Raw genomic sequence first — 24,043 nt, 5'->3', positions numbered from 1 at the left:
AATACTGAACACCAGGTAGAAAGACAGGGTTACCATTAGCCCCTTGGCAGGTATACTTGGGAGGATACCAAGAAACTTAGGGCTCCAAGACCAAATCTCTCTGACATATCAGTACAAACCTTTCTGATGTTGTCTCGTGATCAAAAGATGACACCAATAGGATGGCGTCTGTCACTCTCTGGTGGAGAGGATCCTTTGTGAGTGACAGAACAACAGTCTCCTATTATTGGCCATGACAACACTGGAATATTGTAGTGACTTTGCAGACTTTTCAGTGGTCATGTAACCCAACAAGTGAATTCAACAGACATACATTATTCCAGCAGAAATGTTCAATTTTACATTAACATTTTATTGTAATTGGCAGTAATACGAGGAAAGACCTGAATAATCCACCAGCATGATAGATTCCCCTCTTTCCTTGCTATTGCAGGACGGGATAGATAGTTACCTGGCTCTCCCACATGGTTACACTCTCTAGGTGGGAGGGGTCCGAAGTCTACCCATGCCTGTAATGGGTACAGGACTGGGGGGTAGAGTAGGACATACTGAGCCTCTGTGGACGTGGGGTAGTTCTGTGTAGCTGTCATTCTGAGCAAGAGCGTAGTGTGAAGAGGAGTGGGTTGGAAGATACTGATGTTTGGAGGAAAATATAGAGGGCTTAGATGATATCAAAAGGCCTGTGAGAAAAGAGATGTGAGATACTAGCCTGGGGGATTCCACTGTCCACATGAGGAACCTGGAATTGAGTAAACCTTCATAAAGTAATGTAACAGTTACATGTCAGAACAATGCAACAACAACCTCCTTGCATTTATGACCAATTCAGCATACCGTGTATGTTAATATCACCAAGGAATGTTTTGTATTAGTGTTCTCACTGACACATTGTTTTGTCTATAGATGTGTGTGAATGCAGATATTTCTCAGTAACTACAATTCTCAATAACAGGAATCAGTAGGTCAAACCACTGGGATAAACTGAATTCAAAAACATAAATATCTTTCCTTAAAAGATATATATATTTTTTCCCTTAAAATAGATATTTTTTCTCCATAAAATATTATAATTTGTATTAAATGTTTTACAAATTACAACTGGAAAACTGACCCCAAAAAGATTAAATCCATTATTTTACTATAGCATTCATACACAATAGATCATATGTTTGTGTTCAATTTATTTCATTATTTTGTCCAAACTGGCACATCATCCTCTACGAACTGGAGATTTTTGACAATCTCAAAATTATGTCATCTTAGTTCCGTCATTGAAGTAGTGGACCAATTGGGAGATGACTAACTGAGCACTTACCTTCTTTATACCTGGGTTTCACTTGTGCTGAACCTCAATTACCGCACTGCACTTCCTGTGTAGTGGAGTGATGATCTAGCGGCTAGCCTACACACAGACTGGCACTTTGCTGTTTGACTCAGACTGAGAAACTGGAACTTCTACCTTCACCTTTAGCAGCTTGTGCCCGTTTGGGTTATTTCCAGAACTGAAATGTCACTGACAGTGATGGTGTACTAAGGCCTTGTTCACCCTGCAGGCCTTAATGCTCAAATCAATGTAGTTTTCCAAATCCATTTTTGACTACTGACTGTCCAAACAGCAAGTTACAAGTGACCAAATAGAATTTGTGTGTATTCAGACAGCATTCATTTACTGACAAGTCTACGCTTGTTGTCATAATAACGATGAGTGTGTGCAGTGGGGTAGGCTGACTGGTGGTGGTGGTGGTGCTCAGGGTTCCTATCAGAAGTTATGTAGCATGCTAAGGTGACAACAATACATGCCATGGATGTTCCCCAGTTGCTTTGAATGCTCAAAATCATAGGGTAAGAACACAGTTAACGCCTCAAAGAATAAGATGATCCAACTTTCAAAACGAGTCCTTTTTGGCTAGTCACAGCAGTCAACTAGCGAGCTAGTCACAGCAGCCAACTAGCGAGCTAGTCACAGCAGCCAACTAGCGTGCTAGTCACAGCAGTCAACTAGCGAGCTAGTCACAGCAGTCAACTAGCGAGCTAGTCACAGCAGTCAACTAGCGAGCTAGTCACAGCAGTCAACTAGCGAGCTAGTCACAGCAGTCAACTAGCGAGCTAGTCACAGCAGTCAACTAGCGAGCTAGTCACAGCAGTCAACTAGCTAGCTTGGTACTATAGCTGTTCAGCTTTCTAGCACATTCACTAATTTGTTTGTGAACAATTCAGACTTCAGGAAAAATAATAGACTTGAATCGGATATCGGATATGAAAATATATTGGATTAGAATCACTGCCCATGTGAACACGGTTTAAGTGATAGATCATACAGTGCCTTCAGAAAGTATTCATACCCCTTGACCTATTCTACAGTTTGTTGTTACAGTCTGAATACAAAATTGATTAAATATTTTTCTCTCACACACAATACCCCTTAATGATTAAGTGAAAACATGTTTTTAGACATTTTTGCAAATGTATTAACTGAAATACAAAAATCTAATTTACATAAACATTCCCACAAGAGTCTACGAGTCTACTTTGTAGAAGCACCATTGGCAGCGATTACAGCTGTGTATTACAGCTGTGTGTGTCTTTCTGGTGACACAGCATTCCATACCTGGATTGTGGAACATTTGTCTATTATTCTTTAAAAAATTCTTCAACCTCTGTCAAATTGGTTGTTGATCATGGCTAGTTAGGAAGGACACTTGTATCTGTGTAGTGACTGGGTATTTTGTAACTCATCTACCAATAGGTGCCCTTCTTTGTGAGGATTTGGAAAACCTCCCTGGTCTTTGAGGTTGAATCTGTGTTTGAAATACTTGACTGAGGAACAATACAGGGGATATGTGTGGGATATAGAGATGAGGTAATCGTTCAAAAATACTTGTAAAGGAGAGCCACAGTCGGTGCAATGTGTGCAAGAAAACATTTTGCTCAAAACATTGTTTTACCCTTTTTGTGTGGGCTTTACTGTTTTATACTTGGGATATCGCTTCCCACCAAGAACAGTTTAAAAAAAAACAAATTATCACCAGAAGATGTCTTTAAAGGATTGAGTAACCAGTACCATATTTTTTAAATCCAATGAATGCAGGAAGGAATATAACATTTCACATGGTTGAATTTTTGTTTTTTTTAAAGATTTAGCATGCATTGAAAACTAGCATGTCATTTACAGTAGATAACTGTGAATCTGTCACAGCAGTCAGCACTGCCTATTTGGCAAAGACCTTTAATAAACATGCCATAAAACAGTTATTAACAGTACTCAAACACCTAAACAAGGACATTGACAAAACAGGGCTCAAAAGCATATTTATTGTAAAAAATACATATAAAACCAACTGAGACATACAAAAGATTGGAGCTTAGAAACAGTCAAATGAACAGACAAAGACCAAGCCAGTTTGAATTGCAATACATATTTACACTTTAATAAATAAACGTAATTGTTCTATTATACCAAAGAGAAGGCAGATTGTCCATATCTTGGGATGCAGATATCGCTGTGGTGACAAACATTCTCATTGAATATATCAGCATAACCGTCACAAAGCTCAGCGTCTAGGAGGAACAGAACTCTGTGATTAAACGCCAAGAAGGCAATACATAGAAAATATCATCCCTGGAGAATAGCTATGCTTTTGTATTTGTAAAAATTGAGGTATTGCACCACACAGTAAAAAGGGAGAATAGTAATGTAACATTTGGGGCTTCAGATTGTCCAGATTTTTACTGACAACCCCCACCCCCCCCTCAAAGTACACAACATAATTATTCACCACACAAAAAAAGTACATTTAGGGCTTATGATCAATTCCTCTTTTTCCACACACATCCCTTCCCACTGTTTCAGTTACACAGACATACATACTTTTGGCGTAATAGTTAATTTTTTGAAGTGGAAATAGTAACATGCACAGGGCTGCAGGGGCACGACACATCGTAGCACCTCAGCGAGTGCAGGATGTGGTGCAACAACTCCGGGAGATCATCCAATAGGAATGCTGAACAGGACTGATCTTCATGCTGGTCTACAGCTGTCCGCCTGTGCTTTGATAAACTCACTGTAGCGTCACCACTGATCCCCAGACTAGACTACACCATAGGAGCCTGGACAGACACAAACCTCTCACCAGGCAAAGGCAGCCAACGGTAGCTTGTTTAACACATATGGTAATAATACAATGTCTAAAAATCCTCTTATGGGGAAGGGTGGTGGCTTAATACAACAAATCCCCCCATCAGATGTTCATTGCCTCCAGCGATGGGAATCATGGGATAGGCGAGGCAGATGCCTCATGGCGTAATCATGCCCTAAAATACATCATCCCTCACATTGACATGAACACAGCCAGCTGGCCAGACAAGTGCACAGGGCCTGGTCCAATATTCCGGACTACACCCCAGACAGAGCGAGAGGCAGGGGGACACACCACCACATGCCTTCAACACGACAGGACGGGTTGGTCTCACTGAGAGGAGGGCCAAGTCATCGTAGCAGTATGGTTTTTAATCACACTGCTTTAGGAACAAAGTAGCACTATGGTCGTTCCACCTTAGGAAAAAAGTAGCACTATGGAACGACCAGATTTTACCTGGTCGTACCTAACATCTGAATTGGGCCTCACTTTCTTCAAACAATGATTTAGACATGAGGAATGGTCAAAAGCCAGGCACTGACCCCCCACACCAGTCCCAACCCAACAAGTATATACAGTGCCTTTGGAAAGTATTCAGACCCCTTGACTTTCTCCACATTTTGTTAGGTTACAGCCTTATTCTAAAATTGATGAAACATTTCCCCCCTCAATCTACACACAATACCCCATAATGACAAAGCAAAAAAAAAATTGTGGTTGACATTTGTTAATTTCTAACAAAAAAACAGAAATATTCCACTTACACAAGTATTCAGACCATTTACTCAATACTTTGTTGAAGCACCTTTAGCAGTGATTACAGCCTCAAGTCTTCTTGGGTATGACACTACAAGCTTGGCACACCTGTATTTGGGAAGCTTCTCTCATTCTTCTCTGCAGATGATTTTCAGATCTCTCCAGAGATGGTCGATCGGGTTCAAGTCCAGGTTCTGGCTGGGCCACTCAAGGATATTCAGAGACTTGTCCAGAAACAACTCCTTGTATTGTCTTGGCTATGTGCTTAGGGTCATTGTCCTGTTGGAAGGTGATCATCAATGATGATCAATGGAAACAGGATGCACCGGAGCTCAATTTCAAGTCTTATAGCAAAGGGTCTGAATACTTATGTAAGTTATAAGTTGACAAATTTTCTTTCGCAACTAAAAAAATAAATAATACTGTTTTTGCTATTTCATTAAAGGGTATTGTGTGTAGATTTATGAGGATTATTAAAAATGTAATCCATTTTAGAATAAGGCTGTAACCAAACAAAAACGTGGAAAAAGTCAAGGGGTCTGAATACTTTCCGAAGGCACTGTAGTATCAGTTCTCTGTGACAGACAAGTAGTGTCAGGAACTCTTATCTATTACTAACTACAGAAACGATTTCAGAACAATCTGAGATGGTGGGTGTCATGGCTTGCTGAAATGACATGTAACAACGCTAGGGTTAAAACTATCTCACCCAGAGGGTATAAGGGCACTAAGAACACACACACACACCTCTCATTTACACAGCCAGTGAGAAGTCTGCAGTTCGCCTCTGCTGTCCAGAGTCGGGCGCTGTCATCCAGGACATTGACTGTCCCCATTCGTCCACACACACACACACACACACTACTGTTGTTACTAAATTAGCAACTGTGGTTCAATCAAGTACACCTTATCTAAGAAGAAAGTTCAGCCTTGGGGTAAAAAGTGCTCAGTATGGGCATAACACCAGTACTATGGCCTGGGAAATGCCAACCACCTACTGTAGCTGCGGTAAAAGGCGCTAACACAGTGGGTTCAGCACCAACCAACATCATCCGCTTTTAACTCCACAATCAACTCACACCCACCATCCCTCTCCTGAAATGTATCATGGCGACAATAGAAAACCACCTACAATCACTACAGCAACCCCATCCACAAAATAAAGCCCTGCTTTCCAACATCGGGCTATAAAAAAAACAATGCATTGCAATATTTAAGCATGAACAGTTAACATTTTCAGAGCTGGGTTGTTTTTTTTATGGACAGAAACATTTATTCACTGGAACGTGAATCTCTGCCCAATATTGTTTTGCTGCATCATAAAAGATGACCTATCCCATATGGAAAAGTCCACATTAGGGGAAGAGGAATGCATGGAACAACAGAAACACACATTTTCCTCGCCTCCTCGAGTTAAAAAGGACTTTCACGGGACTGTCAACCTGGTATGATATAATATCAATTTACCGTTTTTCTGGAGTGCAGCAGTTTATAGTTTGGGCTATGTTCACAGAGGAGTGGTGGCTGTCTATTCCAACGGTAGTTATAGTGGTCTGAGTTGAGCTCAAACGGACTGAACCAGCTCAAATGGACTGAACCAGCTCAAATGGACTGAACCAGCTCAAATGGACTGAACCAGGTCAAATGGACTGAACCAGGTCGAAGAGAAAAAAAAGTGGTCTGCGGTCGCATCCTTGTGGGGCTGTGTCTGGGTCTGTAAAATTAGGAGGCTTGACTCTGGTATTTTTCATTGACATCCTTGTGGGGCTGTGTCTGGGTCAGTAAAATTAGGAGGCTTGCCTCTGGTATTTTTCATTGACATCCTTGTGGGGCTGTGTCTGGGTCTGTAAAATTAGGAGGCTTGCCTCTGGTATTTTTCATTGACATCCTTGTGGGGCTGTGTCTGGGTCAGTAAAATTAGGAGGCTTGCCTCTGGTATTTTTCATTGACATCCTTGTGGGGCTGTGTCTGGGTCAGTAAAATTAGGAGGCTTGCCTCTGGTATTTTTCATTGACATCCTTGTGGGGCTGTGTCTGGGTCAGTAAAATTAGGAGGCTTGCCTCTGGTATTTTTCATTGACATCCTTGTGGGGCTGTGTCTGGGTCAGTAAAATTAGGAGGCTTGCCTCTGGTATTTTTCATTGACATCCTTGTGGGGCTGTGTCTGGGTCAGTAAAATTAGGAGGCTTGCCTCTGGTATTTTTCATTGACATCCTTGTGGGGCTGTGTCTGGGTCAGTAAAATTAGGAGGCATGCCTCTGGTATTTTTCATTGACATCCTTGTGTGGCTGTGTCTGGGTCAGTAAAATTAGGAGGCTTGCCTCTGGTATTTTTAATTGACATCCTTGTGGGGCTGTGTCTGGGTCTGTAAAATTAGGAGGCTTGCCTCTGGTATTTTTCATTGCCGTAATATATTTGCTGCAATTATAGAAACATTGCAGTCTCCTGTGGGGGAAAAAAAAGTACATAAAATATTTATACTTTTCTCACACTTGTAACACTTGTAATGTAACCCTTCCTATTTCACATAATATTTTGTCCACACTAACGTCTACCCTGTTGGCTAGTGTGACATCATGGGGTTGGAATAAATGGAGTCATGAACACGTACGTACCCGAGTCAGGTGTGTCCCTGAGCAGGACATGTGACCCATGATTCAATCAAAAGGGTGTTCGGGACAGCATGGCTTCACCTTGGACCAGGAGTCTATACAGCTGGACAGAGAAAGAGAGAGACAAAGACATGTAATGAGACATACAGAAATGGAATGGCTGTTTTCCCTTTTGATTATCACTTATTCTGGACCATGCAGAACATATGTATTACAGCAGTTTAAGTTACCTAATTCAATCCCATCTGCGGTCCCAGGGTGGGACTTAACTCGGACCATGGTGCAGGCAGCAGACTGACTCACTGTGAGACAGCCGGATTAGAAACACTTGTGGTTACTGTATTTCTTTCAAAAGGAGGTTCACACCTTAAAATACCTCTTAGTCAAACAGAGGTGAATGACTTGCGATAAGGTTAGGTCATTCTGGTAAAGAAAATAAGGTTATAGCCGTTCACTGCTTGACGCTCCCACAAGTGTTTTTCAAAATCAAAAATCAAATAAAAATGTGAAACGCTTACTTATGGGCCCTTTCCAACAATGCAGAGAGGAAAAATAGAAAAATAAAAAGAGGAATAAATGATACCGTGGCTATACATGGAGTATACAAAACATTAGGAACACCTTCCTAATATTGAGTTGCATCCCCCTCCCCCTTTTTGCCCTCAGAACAGCCTCAAGTCGTCTGACATGGACTCTAAAACGTGAATAAAGTGTTCCACAGGGATGCTGGCCCATGTACACACGGGAAACTGTTGAGCGTGAAAAACCCAGCAGCGTTGAAGTTCTTGACACTTAAAATATTTTGCGCCTTGCCCATTCACCCTCTGAATGGCACACACACACACAATCCACGTCTTAATTGTCCCAAGGCTTAAAAATCCTTCTTTAAGCTGTCTCCTTCCCTTCATATACACTGATTGAAGTGGATTTAACAAGTGACGTCAATAAGGGATCATAGTTTTCACCTGGATTCACCAGGTCAGTCTGTCATGTTATTAATGTTTTGTATACTCCGTATATGCATGGGGTACTGTATACTGAATAAAAAACAAACGCAACATGTAAGGTGTTGGTGCCATGTTTCATGAGCTGAAATAAGAGATGCCAGAAATGTTCCATACACACAAAAAGGTTATTTCTCTCATATTTTCTGCAATAATTTGTGAGCATTTCTTCTTTGCCAAGATAATCCATCCACCTGACAGGTGTGGCATATCAAGTGGCTGATTAAACAGCATGATCATTACACAGGTGCACTGTGTGCTGGGGACAATAAAAGGCCACTCATATGTGCAGATTTGTCACACAACACAATGCCACAAATGTCTCAAGTTGAAGGTGCAATTGGCATGCTGACTACAGGAACGTCAACCAGAGCTGTTGCTAGTGAATTGAATGTTAATTTCTCTACCATAAGCCGCCTCCAATGTAATTTTAGAGAATTTGGCAGTACATCCAAACAACTTTACAACCGCAGACCACGTGTAAGCATGCCAGCCCAGGACCTCCACATCCGGCTTCTTCACCTGCGGGATCATCTGAGACCAGCCACCAGGACAGCTGATGATGTCCTAGCTCCCCAGCGGGTGGGCCTATGCCCTCCCTGGCCCATCCATGGATGCGCCCCTGTGCAGCCATGTGAAATCCATAGATTAGGTCCTAATGAATTTATTTCAATTGACTGATTTCCTTCTATGAACTGTAACTCAGTAAAATTGTTAATTGTTGCATTTATATTTTAGTTCAGTATACATATGGGAAGGGGCAAAGTGACAGGAAACAGGATAGATAATTAGTAGTAGCAGCAGCATATGTGAAGATTTAAGAGTTAGAGCAAAGGGGGTCAATGCAGATAACCAAAAGCTACTCGGACTAACTATTTAGCAGACTTATGGCTTGGGGGTAGAAGCTGTTCAGGGTCCTGTTGGTTCCTGACTTGGTGCATCGGTACCACTTTCCGTGCCGTGGCAGAGAAAACTATCTATAACTTGGGTGGTTGGAGTATTTGATACATTTTAGGATCTTCCTCTGACACCGCCTGGTATAGACTGGATTGTAGGGAGCTCAGCCCCAGTGATGTACTGTGCCGTAAGTACTATCCTCTAGCGCTTTGTGGTCAGATGCCAAGCAGTTGCCACCAAGCAGAGATGCAGTCAGTCAAGATGCTCTTAACTGTGCAGCTGTATAACCTTTTGATGATCTGAGGGCCCTTGACAAATCTTTTCAGCCTCTTCACGACTGTGCTGGTGTGGGTGGACCATGTTTAATTCCTTATGCTGGGCATACACTATACAACTTCTAAAATCTTAACTTGGCCATGCTCACAGTTTCTGATTTCCTTGTCCCAAAATCTTTAATTCTGTCCATTCTCAACCCCAGGTCGTGGGTGCTCACATTACACGATAATTCCCTAGTTGATCCTGCCCGACACGCAAACAGGGAGTTGCTTTATAAGTGTGCACATTATTATGTGCAGAAACATAAATACTTTTTTTCTTAAAAGAGACGGAAGTGAAGAATATAGACATGGACAACCAACATATGGACAACCAACATTTGACACTTCAGAACATTTTCTGGACAACAAAAGGTTGTTGTCCTGGCAGCACACTGCCAGATCATGACCTCTTCCCTATAGGCCGTCTCATCATCGTTGGTGATCAGGCCTACCACAGTCTTGTCGTCAACAAACTTAATGAGGGTGTTGAAGTAGTGTGTGGCCATGCAGTCATGGGTGAACAGGGAGTACAGGGGGGGGGGGGGGGGGGCGGACTAAGCATGCACCCTGAGGTGCCCCCGTATTGAGAGTCAGCGTGGTGGATGTGTTGTTGCCTACCCCCTACCCATCACCTGGGGGCAGCGCACCAGGAAGTCCAGGATCCAGTTGCAGAGGGAAGTGTTCAGTCCCAGGGTCCTGAGCTTAGTGATGAGCTTGGAGGGTACTGTGGTGTTGAACGCTGAGCAGTAGTCAATGAACAACGTTCTCAATTCTTAAATTATTCAATGGAGCTTTTAGTGATATCAAAGATGACTTGTGGGAGAAAAACATTACAGGATTTCTTTTCGCAGTAAGCAGTGACAAAATAACCATGTAATTTCACATAGAACGGAAGGCATATTACTAAATGAGAGTTCCAAAGAATGCAACTCATGATTGCATCACAACTCTTAGCACAGATCTGTGCTTTGTTCCCCCCTTTGTCTCATGGGCCACATGTACAGTGCTTTCAGAAACTATTCACCACTCCTTGACTTTTTCCACATTTTGAGATTTTGTGTCACTGGCCTATACACAATATAACCCATAATGTCAAAGTGGAATTATGTTTTTAGAAATGTTTTCAAATTATTGAAAAATGAAAAGCTGAAATGTCTTCAGTCAATAAGTATTCAACCCCTTTGTTATGGTGAGCCTAAATAAGTTCAGGAGTAAACATTTGCTTAACAAGTCACAGAATAAGTTGCATGGACTCACTCTGTGCAATAATAGTGTTTAACATGATTTTTGAATGGCTACCTCATCTCTGTACCCCAAACATACAGATAATTGTAAGGTCCCTCACTCAAGCAGTGAATTTCAAACATGTTCAACCACAAAGACCAGGGGCACCTATTGGTAAATGGCAAAAAAAAAAAAAAAAACAGATGTTGAATACCCCTTTGAGCATGGTGAAGTTATTATTTACACTTTGGATGGTGTATCAATACACCCAGTCACTACAAAGATACAGGCGTCCTTCCTAACTCAGTTGCTGGAGAGGAAGGAAACCGCTCAGGGGATTTCACCATGAGGCCAATGGTGACTATAAAACAATTACAGAGTTTAATGGCTGTGATAGGAGACAACTGATAATGGATCAACAATACTAACCTAAATGACAAAAAAAAGGAAATCTGTACAGATTCAAACAATTCCAAAACATGCATCCTGTTTCTAATAAGGCACTAAAGTAATACTGCAAAAAAGGTGGCAAAGAAACCTTTTGTCCTGAATACAAAGCGTTATGTTTGGGTCAAATCCAACACGTCACTGAGTACTTCATATTTTCAAGCATAGTAGTGGCTGCATCATGTTATGAGTATGCTTGTCATCGGCAAGGACTAGGGAGCTTTTTTTTAGGATAATAAGAAACGGAATAGAGCTAAGCGCGGGCAAAATCCTAGAGGAAAACCTGGTTCAGTCTGCTTTCCAACGGACAAATTCACATTTCAGCAGGACAAAAAACACAAGGCCAAATATACACTGGAGTAAGCTTATCACTGAATGTTCATGAGTGGCCTAGTTACAGTTTTCACTTAAATAGGCTTGCAAATCTATGGCAAGACATGAAAATGGCTGTCTAGCAATGATCAACAACCAACTTGACAGAGCTTGAAGATTAAAAAAATAATAATAATACATGTGCAAATGTTGCACAATCCAGGTGTGCAAAGCTCTTAAGAGACTTACCCAGAAAGACTCACAGCTGTAAATTGCTGCCAAACGTTATTCTAACATGTATTGACTCAGGGGTGGAGATACCTATAACTGAGATTTATTTTATTTGATATACATTGGCAAAAATGACTAAAAACATGTTTTCACTTTGTCATTATGGTGTATTGTGGTCGATTGATTCAAAAATAAGATATATGTCATCCATTTTGAATTCACACTAACAAAACTAAATGTGAAATAAATCAAGGGGTATGGATATTTTCTGAAGGCACTAAATCCACAGTAGGTGTGCACTAAATCCACAGTAGGTGTGTATTAAATCCTCAGTAGGCACGTTCACACTGCACCTCAGCCCGGGGCTAAAGAGTTTATCGTAGTCCAAAACATGTACTCGTACCTAGAATATTGTACCATAGGCTTTCATACTTTTTGAATGTCAGCGCAGCTCAAGCAATTTCTCAAATTTCTGTCAACACATTCAAATTAATAGAGGACGCGTACCGGAGACGACTTTCGCGTCTCAGGACTAGCCTCCTAAACTCTGCCCTTATGAAAAAAGATTGCAGTCAGAGTGCAGTATAACTGCATTACGCTGCAAATACCACATCCAAGAGAAGAAAAAAAATGTAATTTTGCAGTGTGGCTGCAGTTACAGTTGACTGCAGTTATTTTGCAATACTGCGTCCAAAATACCACAATCAGCTGCAGTTACTGCACTTTTACTGCAGTTTCAAAACTGCAATATTTTCTCGTAAAGATGGGCTAAGGGAGATTTTAGCCGGGGGCTGGCACCAACACCATAGCCCAGAGCTAGCTGGCCCTGCTCTGGCTTTACGGAGAAACATGGTGCCAAAATAGCCAGCGTGAAACAGGGTCAAGAACAATGCATAGAATCTTCACTGTCCAATCACAAAAGCTGCACTTTCACTTACTTTGCATATGCTTGTGATTAGTTCTGCACGCAATTTTGACAATTACATTTATACTATGGTTCACAAGACTGTCTGATTCGCGCCTGTCTCAGTGGACTAATCCATTGCGGAGGCCACGGGGATGGCACAGTCCATCACTAAGACATGTGATACTGAAATTGTATATGGTTATATTATGGAAAAATAACGGTGCAACACTAAGATTTAATATTTTATAACAAATGCGCTTTCTCCCGCATTGGATAAGTTCGCTGTTCGTGGTTCTGAAACAATATTCAGTGTGCAGTAGAATTGGCGCCTTCCCCTATGTTGCTATGTGCAAAATAGCTAAATTAACCAGCATATTGTGATTGAGAACAATGCGGTGGAGGCAGCAGCAGAGACGAGGAAAAAGCCCTTGCCTTAGCTTAATTGAATATTGAGGAGACAGGAAACCCCAATTTAATTATGTTTATAATCAATAGCCTAACTGCTAAATGTGCTTGACTTTATAAATCATCCATATATATCTACAGAAATAAGACAGATATTGCTTCTGTTGCCAGTTTGTTTAATACCCTACTGATTCTGTGAGCACCAAGCCTCATGCTTGGTAGGCAGTCATTGCAAATAAGGATTGGTTCTTAACTGACTTGCCTAGTTAAATAAAGGTTAAAAAAAATAAATTGCAACGGGAAAATTTTGGAAGAAGCAATTTCACAGATTCGGTTGCTTTATCATTTTATTTTTATTTTTATTTTTGTTAGAACAGACTGGTATTACTTATAAATGTATTGTTTACACTTTTCTAAACAGGCAGAACAATAATATTGTAATCTAACAGCACCTGTTTGTTACACATATGCACGCAGCACTCGCTCCTATACCCTCCTTTTTCTTGATCTCCTTATTGTTATTATTACAATTATTATGATTACCATTATAGTAATAAGTAGTCGTTGTCATTGGTAGGCTTTGTATAGTAGCCTTGTATAACCACCATAGGCCTAAGAGAGGGTACTGTTTGATCTTAAAACCACAACTTACTTAAACCTACATTTCAATATACAGGCTACTGTATCAATCAATCATTCATTCGTCCGTGCCATCACACAGCATACGAGACATTCATGCTTTGAAATGTAAATCAAGCATTTTAGTTTTAAAATTAAACAAAGGGCGCTATGAATAATTAGCCTAAATGATACATAAACTGCAATTCACGAACGCATGCAATTGTTTTTAGGTCTGCTGTAATAAAGGCTTTATCTTTTTCCCCCGTTAGAAAAGACGATGGTCCGAAAAAATACACACAATACCTTCCTTTTTCAAATGCCTTCCACAGACCTGACTTCCTCTTTCCCTCCTGAGCAACCAGTAACCATTTGCCTGTTTCCGAGTTTATTTTTCACTTCCTCCACATACATTTTGCTGTCATGTGTTACTGTGTTTAGAGTTTGCTATAACAAATGTATTGTTGTAATTATGATAGCCTATAGGTCAAGCCCTATTGGTCACATGCACGCGATGCTTACATGTTTCACGTAAAGAGAGCAAGGGTTGAGGGAATGTTTTTCCAAATTAGGGATTTTGGTAACAGAACTTTTCAGTCAGAAACAAGTAAAAAAACGAAATGGCTGAAATGTTGCAGCTTCAGCACGGACAGCGCAATAAACACTTGCTCTGCTGTGGTTCCTTTTCGCTGCAGTAGACCCTTCTCCTTTCTTCCTGTGCCAATCTAATTAGCCTAAACCTACTGTCAAGTTACCAGGAGGCTGCATGACGGTGAATTTACAAAGTCTACTCAGACTGGTCTGTGCTCTTGGTTATAACAGGCGATGAAACAATGTATCAACATTGCTCTCTGCTCGAATGTAACAAATGTACAACTCTGACAGAACACTCATCAGTGTCTGGGTCTGCATCCCGCTCGCCATCAGGGCAAACTTCAATTTGAAAAAAAACGGATGGAATAGACACGAGTGAAGAGAAGGTGAGAAGCAGGTGAGTGAGGGCTGGTTGGGTCTGTGGGATGCGGCTGGCATGAAAGTATAGTTGATATTATTGGACCTGCACATACAAGAGGCAAGTGACTGGTGCATAAATGTATAAACAAAACTGACTTCATAAACATTTCATCACAGGCGCAAGCAGAATCTTTAGATTGGTAGGGGTGAAAAAGTCGGTAGTATCAAACGGTACTGAAAACGGTACTACGGTATTCTAAAAATGTTGGTATCATGATAGGTTTTGGTACGATGATATTACCATAGTACAGATATACCGTGCAACACTAAGTGTCCGGCCTATTGGGCCAAAATCAATGATAGATAATAGAACGAAAATGAACTAAACTTTTAAGAGATCAGATTTTTGGTTTGTTTATTTTGCTAAAATGACATACTTTGCCAGCTACCCACCTCGTTCCTTTCTGCTAGCATGTGCACGTTTGTTCACCCAACCTAGAATACCTCAATCAAATGTCAACCGCATTACCGCCCGAGAGAATTCTCTTCGGTCATCGTCACAGCCGTATATATTCCCCCTCAAGCCGATACCGCGAAGGCTCTCAGGGAACTACACCGCATATCCTGAGGCAGCATTTACTTTAGCTGGGTACTTTAATAAAGCAAATCTGAGGAAAACTCTACCGAAGTTAACACATTGCCTGCAGTACTCAAGCTTCAAAAACTCTCAACCATTGTTACACTCCCTTCCGGAATGGCTACAAGGCCCTCCCCCACCCTCCCTTTGGCAAATCAGATCACAACTCCATTCTGCACCTCCTTCCTATAGGCAGAAACGCAAACAGGAAGTACCGTGCTAAGGGCTACTCAACACTGGTCTGACCAATCAGAATCCATGCTTCAAGATTGTCTTGATTACGCGGACTGGGGTATGTTCCGGGTTGCCTCTGAGAATAACATTGACACATACCCTGACATGGTGAAGTGTATAGGGGATGCTGTTCGCACTGTGATGATTAAAACCTATCCAAACCCAAAAACGTGGATAAAACTAAAAGCACGAACCACTGCATTTAACCACAGCAAGGTGACTGGGAATATGGTCGAATAGAAACAGTCCAATTATGTAAGGCAATCAAAAAGGCAAAACGTCAGTACAGAAACAAAATGGAGTCGCAATTCAGCGGCTCAGACACGAGATGTATGTAGCAGGGACTCCAGACAATCACGGATTATAAAGGGAACGTCGCTGATACCGACGTCTTGCTCCTGGACAGCTAAACATGTTCTTCAACCACTTTGAGGATAACGCCGTGCCGTAAACACGGGCCGCTTCCCAAGGACTGAGCTCTCGTTCTCCCTGGCCAACATGAGTAAGACATTTAAGCATGTTAACCATTGCAAGGCTGCTGGCCCAGAATGCATTCCTAGCCACGTCCTCAGAGCATGTGCAGACCAGCTGGCTGGAGTGTTCACGGACATATTCAATATCTTCCTATCCCAGTCTGCTGTCCCCACTTGCTTCAAAATGTCCAGCTTTGTTCCTGCACCCAAGAAAGCGAAGGTAACTGAACAAAATCACTATCGCCCCGTAGCACTCACTTCTGCCATCATGAAGTGTTCTGAGGGGCAAGTAAAAAAAAATATATATTCGCTCGGCTGAATGATCTGAATCTAGGATTACAGGGACTCTCCGCAGCTATATTCAATGTGCGGGACAAAATTGAGGCTATGATTAAGAAGTTGGAGCTCTCCTCTGTCTGCATTATCAAGTACAATATACAGGTCTTCCCATCATTGTATGATTTTTTTGTGTGCAAATGAACTCAAGCTTACGGACAATGGCAAACCATCGAATCCCCAAGCTGACATGGTAAAAATCTGTCGCTCTGCCCCTGAACAAGGCAGTTAACCCACTGCTTCCCGGTAGGCCATTGTTGCAAATAAGATTTTTTTCTTAAATGACTTTCCTAGTTAAATAAAGGTTTAAAAAATGTCAAATGTGATATAGCGAAGCACCCCGAGTGAGTTGTGTGAGCAATTACGTGGGTACTTTCCCGAAATGGATGACACAAAACTGGATTAGTTATCCCTTTCATGCCCTGCCTCCAGTCCACGTACAGATATCTGAACAAGAGACTCATCGAAATTGCAACAAGCGGTTCTGTGAAAATGTCATTTAAATCAGATGCCACTGCCAGATTTCTGGATTAGAGCTTTGTCTATTTCAACAGTATATCTTTGCTGAATATTAAAATACATTTCAGATCATGAACGAAAATAAATAGATTTGGCAAATTTGCCTTGGCAAATCACGCTGTTAAGACACTGATGCCCTTTGCAACCACGTACCTATGTGAGAGTGGATTTTTGGCCCTCACTAGTATGAAAACTAAATACAGGCAAACTGTGTGTGGAAAATGATTTAAGACAGACTCTCTCCAATACAACCCAACATTGCAGAGTTATGTGAATCCTTTCAAGCACACCCTTCTCATTAACCCGTGGTGAGTTATTCACAATTTTCGATTAAAAAAATAAGGTTTTATGTGTAGAATGGTTAAATAAAGAGCACAATTATTGATTATTAATAAGAGCTCTGTCCTATAAGAGCTCTGTCACTTCCCACGAGCCTGGTTGTGACAAAACAATTTATTGTATGTGGCAGGCTTACAATGATGGCAAAAAACAACATTTCAGAGTGCGCTGACTGACCCTGGTTGATAGAGAGGGGGTACGCAGCTGGAGGTTGAATGTTTGAAGGGGTACAGGACTATAAAAAGTTTGGGAACTACTGATAAGGAAATTAGTCAATTTAAATTAATACATTAGTCCTTAATATGGCTATAGCAAAAGACGTGGAGCCTATAAATGCATGCTGGGCCGGGCATGTCATGAACTGGTGAAGTGAGCACAACTGGAGAGGATGTGTTAATAAGGGCCTTATTGCTTATATCATTGGTCACGTGGCTGAGATGGGCACAAGCACCGTCCATGACAAACTGTTCACACCTTCTTGTTGGCGAAGAGAACATTTTGCAGGTTTACGAGCTTATTTCCTGCTATTCTACAACTTTTTGCCATGTCTTGTGTGTTCATGTGATATCTGAGTGACTCAAACAACAACAAAATCAATGGCCTAAAAAAAACCTAGCTAAATAACATTAGCTGAAATGGGCTAGTTGATCTAGACATTTCTGCCAGGTTATGAATAGCTCTTTCTTAGGTCTGCAATTACAAGAGGAAAAGTGCCGATCCGAAAATTGCACCTTGTGCATTGTAATATTACAACTTTCAAGAGTAAGCCTGACTGAGCTCCTTAAAAAATATATATACTTAAGTTTAGGAACCACTGGCCCAGGGCTTTGAGAAGTGTGAGTCCTTAGCCCTGAGCTCGAGCTTAGCCCATGTTAACAAAGGCTTGGTGAACACAGGATAAGCTAGCCCAGGGTCAGCCATAGCCTGGGGCTAAGATAGCCAGAGGTCGAGGTTAAAAACAATGCGTGTGAAAAGGCCTAGTGCTATTACCCCTTGTGGTAGACACATAGGCAGGCCAGCCGGGCAATGGTCTCTCCTTGCTGCAGCTCCTCCAGACAGATGGAGCACTCACCGCTGTCCTTACTGAGCACGTCCGCTGAGAACACAACACACACATCACAGTTAGACGTTAAAGTATCCTCACAAACCCAGGGGGCAGGGAAGGGGCTTTTAACATAACTACTTTCAACACACATTATGCCTGAACTTTCATATATGCTACTGTTTGTGTTATAGACTGTAAATATTATTATTTGGTGGGTGCTTACATTTGTCCTATTTCAAACATGTACAAGTGTGTATTAATGTGTGTGATTTGGAAATGTGTTTTTCCCATATCCCTCTGAGAACGGGGTCACGGCCAGGGTCTGCCATTCAAAGGTAACCCTGGAGCAAATATGATTAAGTGCCTTGCTCAAGAGCACAGACAGATTTTTCACCTTGTCGGCTCTGAGATTTGAACTAGCAACATTACGGTTACTGGCTCTACGCTCTAACCGCTAGGCTACCTGCCACCACTATAACGCCACTGTTTACCATACAATGTCAACCCTTTCTCTGGGTGAATGTAAAGAGCCTCTTTTGTTTGTAACAAATGAAACAGGCCTCTGCTCTGAGTTTTTTGGTGCACTCATACTCACTGTTGTAAGGGAGAGATGGAGATGTGAGGCAGCTCAACAGGTGATTCTCAATCTTGCCCCCCGAGAAAGACTTGGAGCAGAACGGACAGCGGATATCTGGGGATGAGATGGCAAAAAAACATGCACATGATTAACAACGAAACATTAGACAAACAAAGTCGGGTAGAAGATCAAATCAACTTGTCCATCATGGGTCTTTAGTAGATGTTGACATTTGTGTGATCCGAGTACCATCCTGACAATGATGAAGTCAGGTCAACTCATGATTAGTTTTCCAGTCATCATCATTCCACCAGAACAACATGCATAACTAGAGGAGTCCAGCCTCAGGGGTGGGACGACATGGGGAAAGAGTGTGCCCAGTTGGCTTCCATATCCCCTCCCTCCCTGGCCCTGCTGTCAGCTGTGCCCATGTGATTACTTTGACCCATTTCCTAGACTTGCTTGGGGGCTGGATTAATGGCGCGTGGGAAAATAAATCCAAAGCTTGGTTTGGGTAGGGGTCTCACTGACATACAACCACTTCTGTCCATCTGTCTGATTAATAATGTAGGCCTACACTGAGATTCTTCCTTGTCAGTCAGGACCTGGCCATATGTGAAAGCTTCTTTTAAAAAAAATAGCTGTGGATTGTTTCGTAGGCCTATGACTATAAGGAAAGCTTATTTTTTTTTATAAATTCCCCATTACATGCCACCAGTAGTACATGTACAGTTAATCCCTGTAATTTGGTTACATCAATTTATGTTCCTGCATGTATAAATTACAGTAATTTACCAATCTCATTCTCAGAGTGGAAATGTTGTTTGTAAAGTTCACAACCTGCTACACAAACTGAAACGAGTTTTGGTTGATTTCATAACCATAATTGACGAGTTGTCAATTTTTTTTCATTGTCTTTTGTTTGGAGTAGTCCATGTGAGCAATGAGCATGTGTCTAGTTTCTCTGTCCTGTTAATGTTGAGGGAGGGTGGGCGCCTGAGCACACATAGAAGTACCTGGCCTGCTGCGCAGCAATGTAGGAAAGTCAAAGCATTTTTTATTTTATTTTTTACATCCATTGCGAATGACAATATAAAGCTATTAATACTATGGTTCCTCACTGGAGGTTATTTGAAAAATCTTTCCAACAATCTCCCCCTCGATAATCACCAAGCCTCAGAGTGTTTAAGAGCAAAATGTAATGTGATGATCTCATACAGCGCAATTGGAAAGTATTCAGACCACTTGACTTTTTCCACATTTTGTTACGTTACAGCCTTGTTCTAAAATTGATTAAATCGTTTTTTCCCTCTCAACAATCCACACAATACCCCATAATGACAAAGCAAAAAAAAGTTTAGAAATGTTTGTAAATGTCTTAAAAATAAAAAACTGAAATACCTTATTTACATAAGTATTCAGGCCATTTGCTATGAGACTCGATATTGAGCTCAGGTGCATACTGTTTCCATTGATCATCCTTGAAAATGTTTCTACCACTTGATTGGAGTCCATCTGTGGTAAATTCCAAATCATGTCCAATGACTTGAAAGAAACACCTGCCTATATAAGGTCCCACAGTTGACAGTGCATGTCAGAGCAAAGACCAAGCCATGAGGTCAAAGAAATTGTCCGTAGAGTTCCGAGACAGGATTGTGTTGAGTCCCAGATCTAGGGAAGGGTACCAAAAAATGTCTGCAGCATTGAAGGTCTCCAAGAACAGTGGCCCCCATCATTCTTAAATGGAAGAAGTTTAGAACCAACAAGACTCCTAGAGCTGGCCGCCTGGCCAAACTGAGAAATCGGGGAGAATGGCCTTGATCGGGGAGGTGACCATGAACCAGATGATCACTCTGACAGAGCTCCAGAGTTCCTCTGTGGAGATGGGAGAACCTCCCAGAAGGACAACCATTTCTGCAGCACTCCACCAATTTATGGTAGAGTGGCCAGACGGAAGCCATTCCTCAGCAAAAGGCCCATGATAGCCCGCTTGGAGTTTGCCAAAATGTCGCTAAAGGACTCCCAGACCATGAGAAACAAGATTCTCTGGTCTGATGAATCAAGATTGAACTCTTTGGCCTGAATGCCAAGCGTCACGTCTGGAGGAAACCTGGTACCTTCCCTACGGTGAAGCATGGTGGTGGCAGCATCATGCTGTGGGGATGTTTTTCAGAGGCAGGGAGACTAGTCAGGATCGAGGGAAAGATAAACGGAGAAAAGTACAGAGAGATTCTTGATGGGAACCTACTCCAGTGCGCTCAGGACCTCAGACTGGGGCGAATGTTCACCTTCCAACAGGACAACGACCCTAAGCAAACAGCCAAGACAACGCAGGAGTGGCTTCAGAACTAGTCTCTGAATGCCCTTGAGTGGCCCAGCCAGAGCCCGGACTTGAACCCAATCGAACACCGCTGGAGAGACCTGAAAATAGCTGTGCATCCAACCTGACAGAGCTTGAGAGCAACTTGAGAGGAACTGCAGAGAGGAATGCAAGAAACTCCCCAAATACAGGTGTGCCAAGCTTATAGCGTTAGGGTCTGAATACTTATGGAAATGTGCTATTGTTTTTTTTTTATATATTTTTTTTACATTTGCAAAAATGTCAACCTGTTTTTGCTTGGTCAAAAATTGAGTCACCATCAGTCGATTCTTGTAAAAATGGCAATTCTGAAAATGTTTGTCCTGTACAACAGTGGTCCTTCTGCAGGGTGCTGAAATTCATACTTCTAATAAAAACTATTAGCAAACTTTTACTGGGACGTCACTAGCATAAACTATAACATTAACCCCTGCCCAAACCTTAAGCATAACCCTTACCATAACCATTTAAAATGTCAACTTCCATTACGTAGGGGCATCCCAAGCATCCCATCCTCTGTCTCTAACTACAGAAAACATTTCAGCACAATCTGAGATGGTGGGAGTCAATTCCCTTTCTTGTGCTTTTTGAGATTTTAACGACGCAGCAGCCTGATTATCACAACTTAATACAATGGGTTCAGCTGTAAGTCAAGTAGCCTGTATGCACGAGAGAAAATCACCCCTCCAATAATGCCGTTTCAGTAGTAAGTCTGACCAATTTGTGTCACGTCTCACATATTAACAGATGTTTGCGCCCAAGCCAATTAACGTTGCTACCTAGGGTACATTTGTGTTTTTGTTCACACTGACTGACTGTCTAAATGATGCCGTGTACAGGATTTAAATCTGCCAAAAGTGAATAGCAACTGCAACTTATTAAAGCAATACATAAACACAAAAAGGGTTGTCACCATGTCGGTTGTTGACACGGTAGAGGCCAATCCAAGCCTCCGACGCCGGGCGTTGATTGATGCCTCTCATTCGTGCGGATCTTGCGCTGACGTTGCGCCAGTTAGAGTGTCGATTGCCGGGTAAACGTTCAGAGAAAGTGCGGTGAGACACGCGGCCTGTCTCCTCTCCAGGCAGATGTTCCCCGTTGACAGCACCCTCGGGACTGCTATTACCGTCTTCCTCACGCTTGCATTCGCTGTTGTCTTCCGCTGGTGATGACTGGCTGATGGATGGGTGGCTGTTGTGGTCGGCGGGGCTTCCAACGGCGCTCGCCTGTTGCCCTATGTCCGAATCGCTGCCCTCCTCCGATCGGCTACGGTTGGTCTCCGAATCGTCAAAACTCCCCGAAAAGTCTATTTTAAGACTGGCGGGTCTATTGCAGCGGGGTCGTCGATAGGAATCCCGCTTTATGCCATCTTTGACGAAAGCCGAAGACACTGGGTCCTCTTGTAAACGACTAGCTCTTGTCCCCATCTCTTTCGTTTTTTACCCACAAAACAGAAGATTTAGCTAAATGTCTATTTAAATTCTTACCACGATCTCTTAAATTATCTTCGTTCTATAAATAGAGTATTGTCAAACGGTCCCTTTCCTGTTTCTGAATCGTCTCTTCTCTCCACATTTAATTTTCTTTGACATCCCTCACATCTGACTGCTTTTGGTTACCAGCGGAAGTGAATTCAGTTTCATCTTCTTCTTCTTTGGGTTTAATTGCGAACTACGCGCAAAAAGGTGTATCGTCGCCACCAACTGGATGGTTGTGAAGAAATTCACAAAATAAAAGTACATTCCATTATGGGAAAGAGAACATTTGAATTAATCCACACAAACTACAAAATAATTTACAAAAATAAATAATATATATTCCCACTCCTTCAGACAATTCAAAACTTTAAATCCCCTGCTCAGGCTCTGGGGCCTGAGAGTGTGGCACTGCATGAGCCAATACTCCATATAGCTCCTCAGATGTATTTTAATCCCAAAGGGGAACATCAATGATGTCAATCTATTTTTGTAAAAATGTTCAATCACCATTGCTATAAAAGCCGATAACCATATGATTTATCATACGAACATCGACCACTCCAAAAACATTCTTTAGTATATCAATATCAACTTCTTCCGGCACTCCAGAAATTACTCTTTTGACATGTGCCCTGCTCCGTAGCTCAATGCACGACCCAGGATAATCATCAACTTGAGTTAGGCCCAACACACATTCCTTCTGATCAGCACAAACACAATAAATCAAAACATGCGCACTTCTCGTGATCTTCACCGATGGTACTTTACCCAAAGCTTTCATACCAAGGTAAAGACAGTTTCAAGTTGGATATTCAACTGATATTCACGCTTTCAAACCACTTGAGCCACAGACTCCAAATAAGTGTCATGATGTTGGAAAAATTGCACACATTGCACAGGTCTTATTTTCACGGTTTGGACATTAATTCGCTTTCCAAAGCTAATAAACATGTGGAAATGTGAGCAGCATTTTGTATTTTGCTGACCAACTGGCAGGTGTCTTCACTGACATTTTCAACATGTCCCTGATTGAGTCTGTAATACCAACATGTTTCAAGCAGATCACCATAGTCCCTGTGCCCAAGAACACAAAGACAACTTGCCTAAATGACCACAGACCCGTAGCACTCACGTCCGTAGCCATGAAGTGCTTTGAAAGGCTGGTCATGGCTCACATCAACACCATTATCCCAGGAACCCTAGACCCACTCCCATTTGCATACCGCC

At 41.9% G+C, this 24,043-nt stretch overlaps 1 protein-coding gene across 2 annotated transcripts; it reads right to left on the bottom strand.

Annotated features, from left to right (window-relative positions):
- Positions 1–3,283: 3,283 nt before the first annotated feature.
- Positions 3,284–22,983, bottom strand: LOC110508499 (uncharacterized). Of its 2 annotated transcripts, none has more exons than XM_036966263.2 (5): positions 22,252–22,983; positions 18,998–19,093; positions 18,348–18,453; positions 7,507–7,606; positions 3,284–7,336 (listed from the first exon to the last, which is right to left on the bottom strand). In XM_036966263.2, the coding sequence occupies exons 1-4, from the start codon at positions 22,763–22,765 to the stop codon at positions 7,549–7,551; spliced, it is 774 nt and encodes a 257-aa protein (XP_036822158.1). In that variant the 5' UTR covers positions 22,766–22,983; the 3' UTR covers positions 3,284–7,336; positions 7,507–7,548. The 2 variants fall into 2 exon arrangements, with proteins under 2 accessions (XP_036822158.1, XP_036822159.1); XM_036966264.2 differs by having other exon boundaries at positions 3,284–3,558; positions 22,252–22,973.
- Between the last annotated feature and the right edge of the window lie 1,060 nt (positions 22,984–24,043).

This window comes from Oncorhynchus mykiss, chromosome 28 (assembly GCF_057628025.1).
Source record: "Oncorhynchus mykiss isolate SJ-2025 chromosome 28, ASM5762802v1, whole genome shotgun sequence".
In the NCBI taxonomy this organism is placed as follows: Eukaryota; Metazoa; Chordata; class Actinopteri; order Salmoniformes; family Salmonidae; genus Oncorhynchus; species Oncorhynchus mykiss.
The sequence above is the reverse complement of the archived record's forward strand: the minus strand, read 5'-3'. Positions and strand labels throughout refer to the sequence as shown.

Excerpts from the sequence above, each read along its gene's own strand:
- LOC110508499 (XM_036966263.2), bottom strand. The coding sequence starts at position 22,765 with ATGGGGACAAGAGCTAGTCGTTTACAAGAGGACCCAGTGTCTTCGGCT. Across the intron at positions 18,454-18,997 it reads TCCATCTCTCCCTTACAACA|CGGACGTGCTCAGTAAGGAC; the intron begins GTGAGTATGAGT and ends TTGTGTTCTCAG. Across the intron at positions 7,607-18,347 it reads CTATGTGTCTACCACAAGGG|CTGTATAGACTCCTGGTCCA; the intron begins GTAATAGCACTA and ends TTCTCTGTCCAG.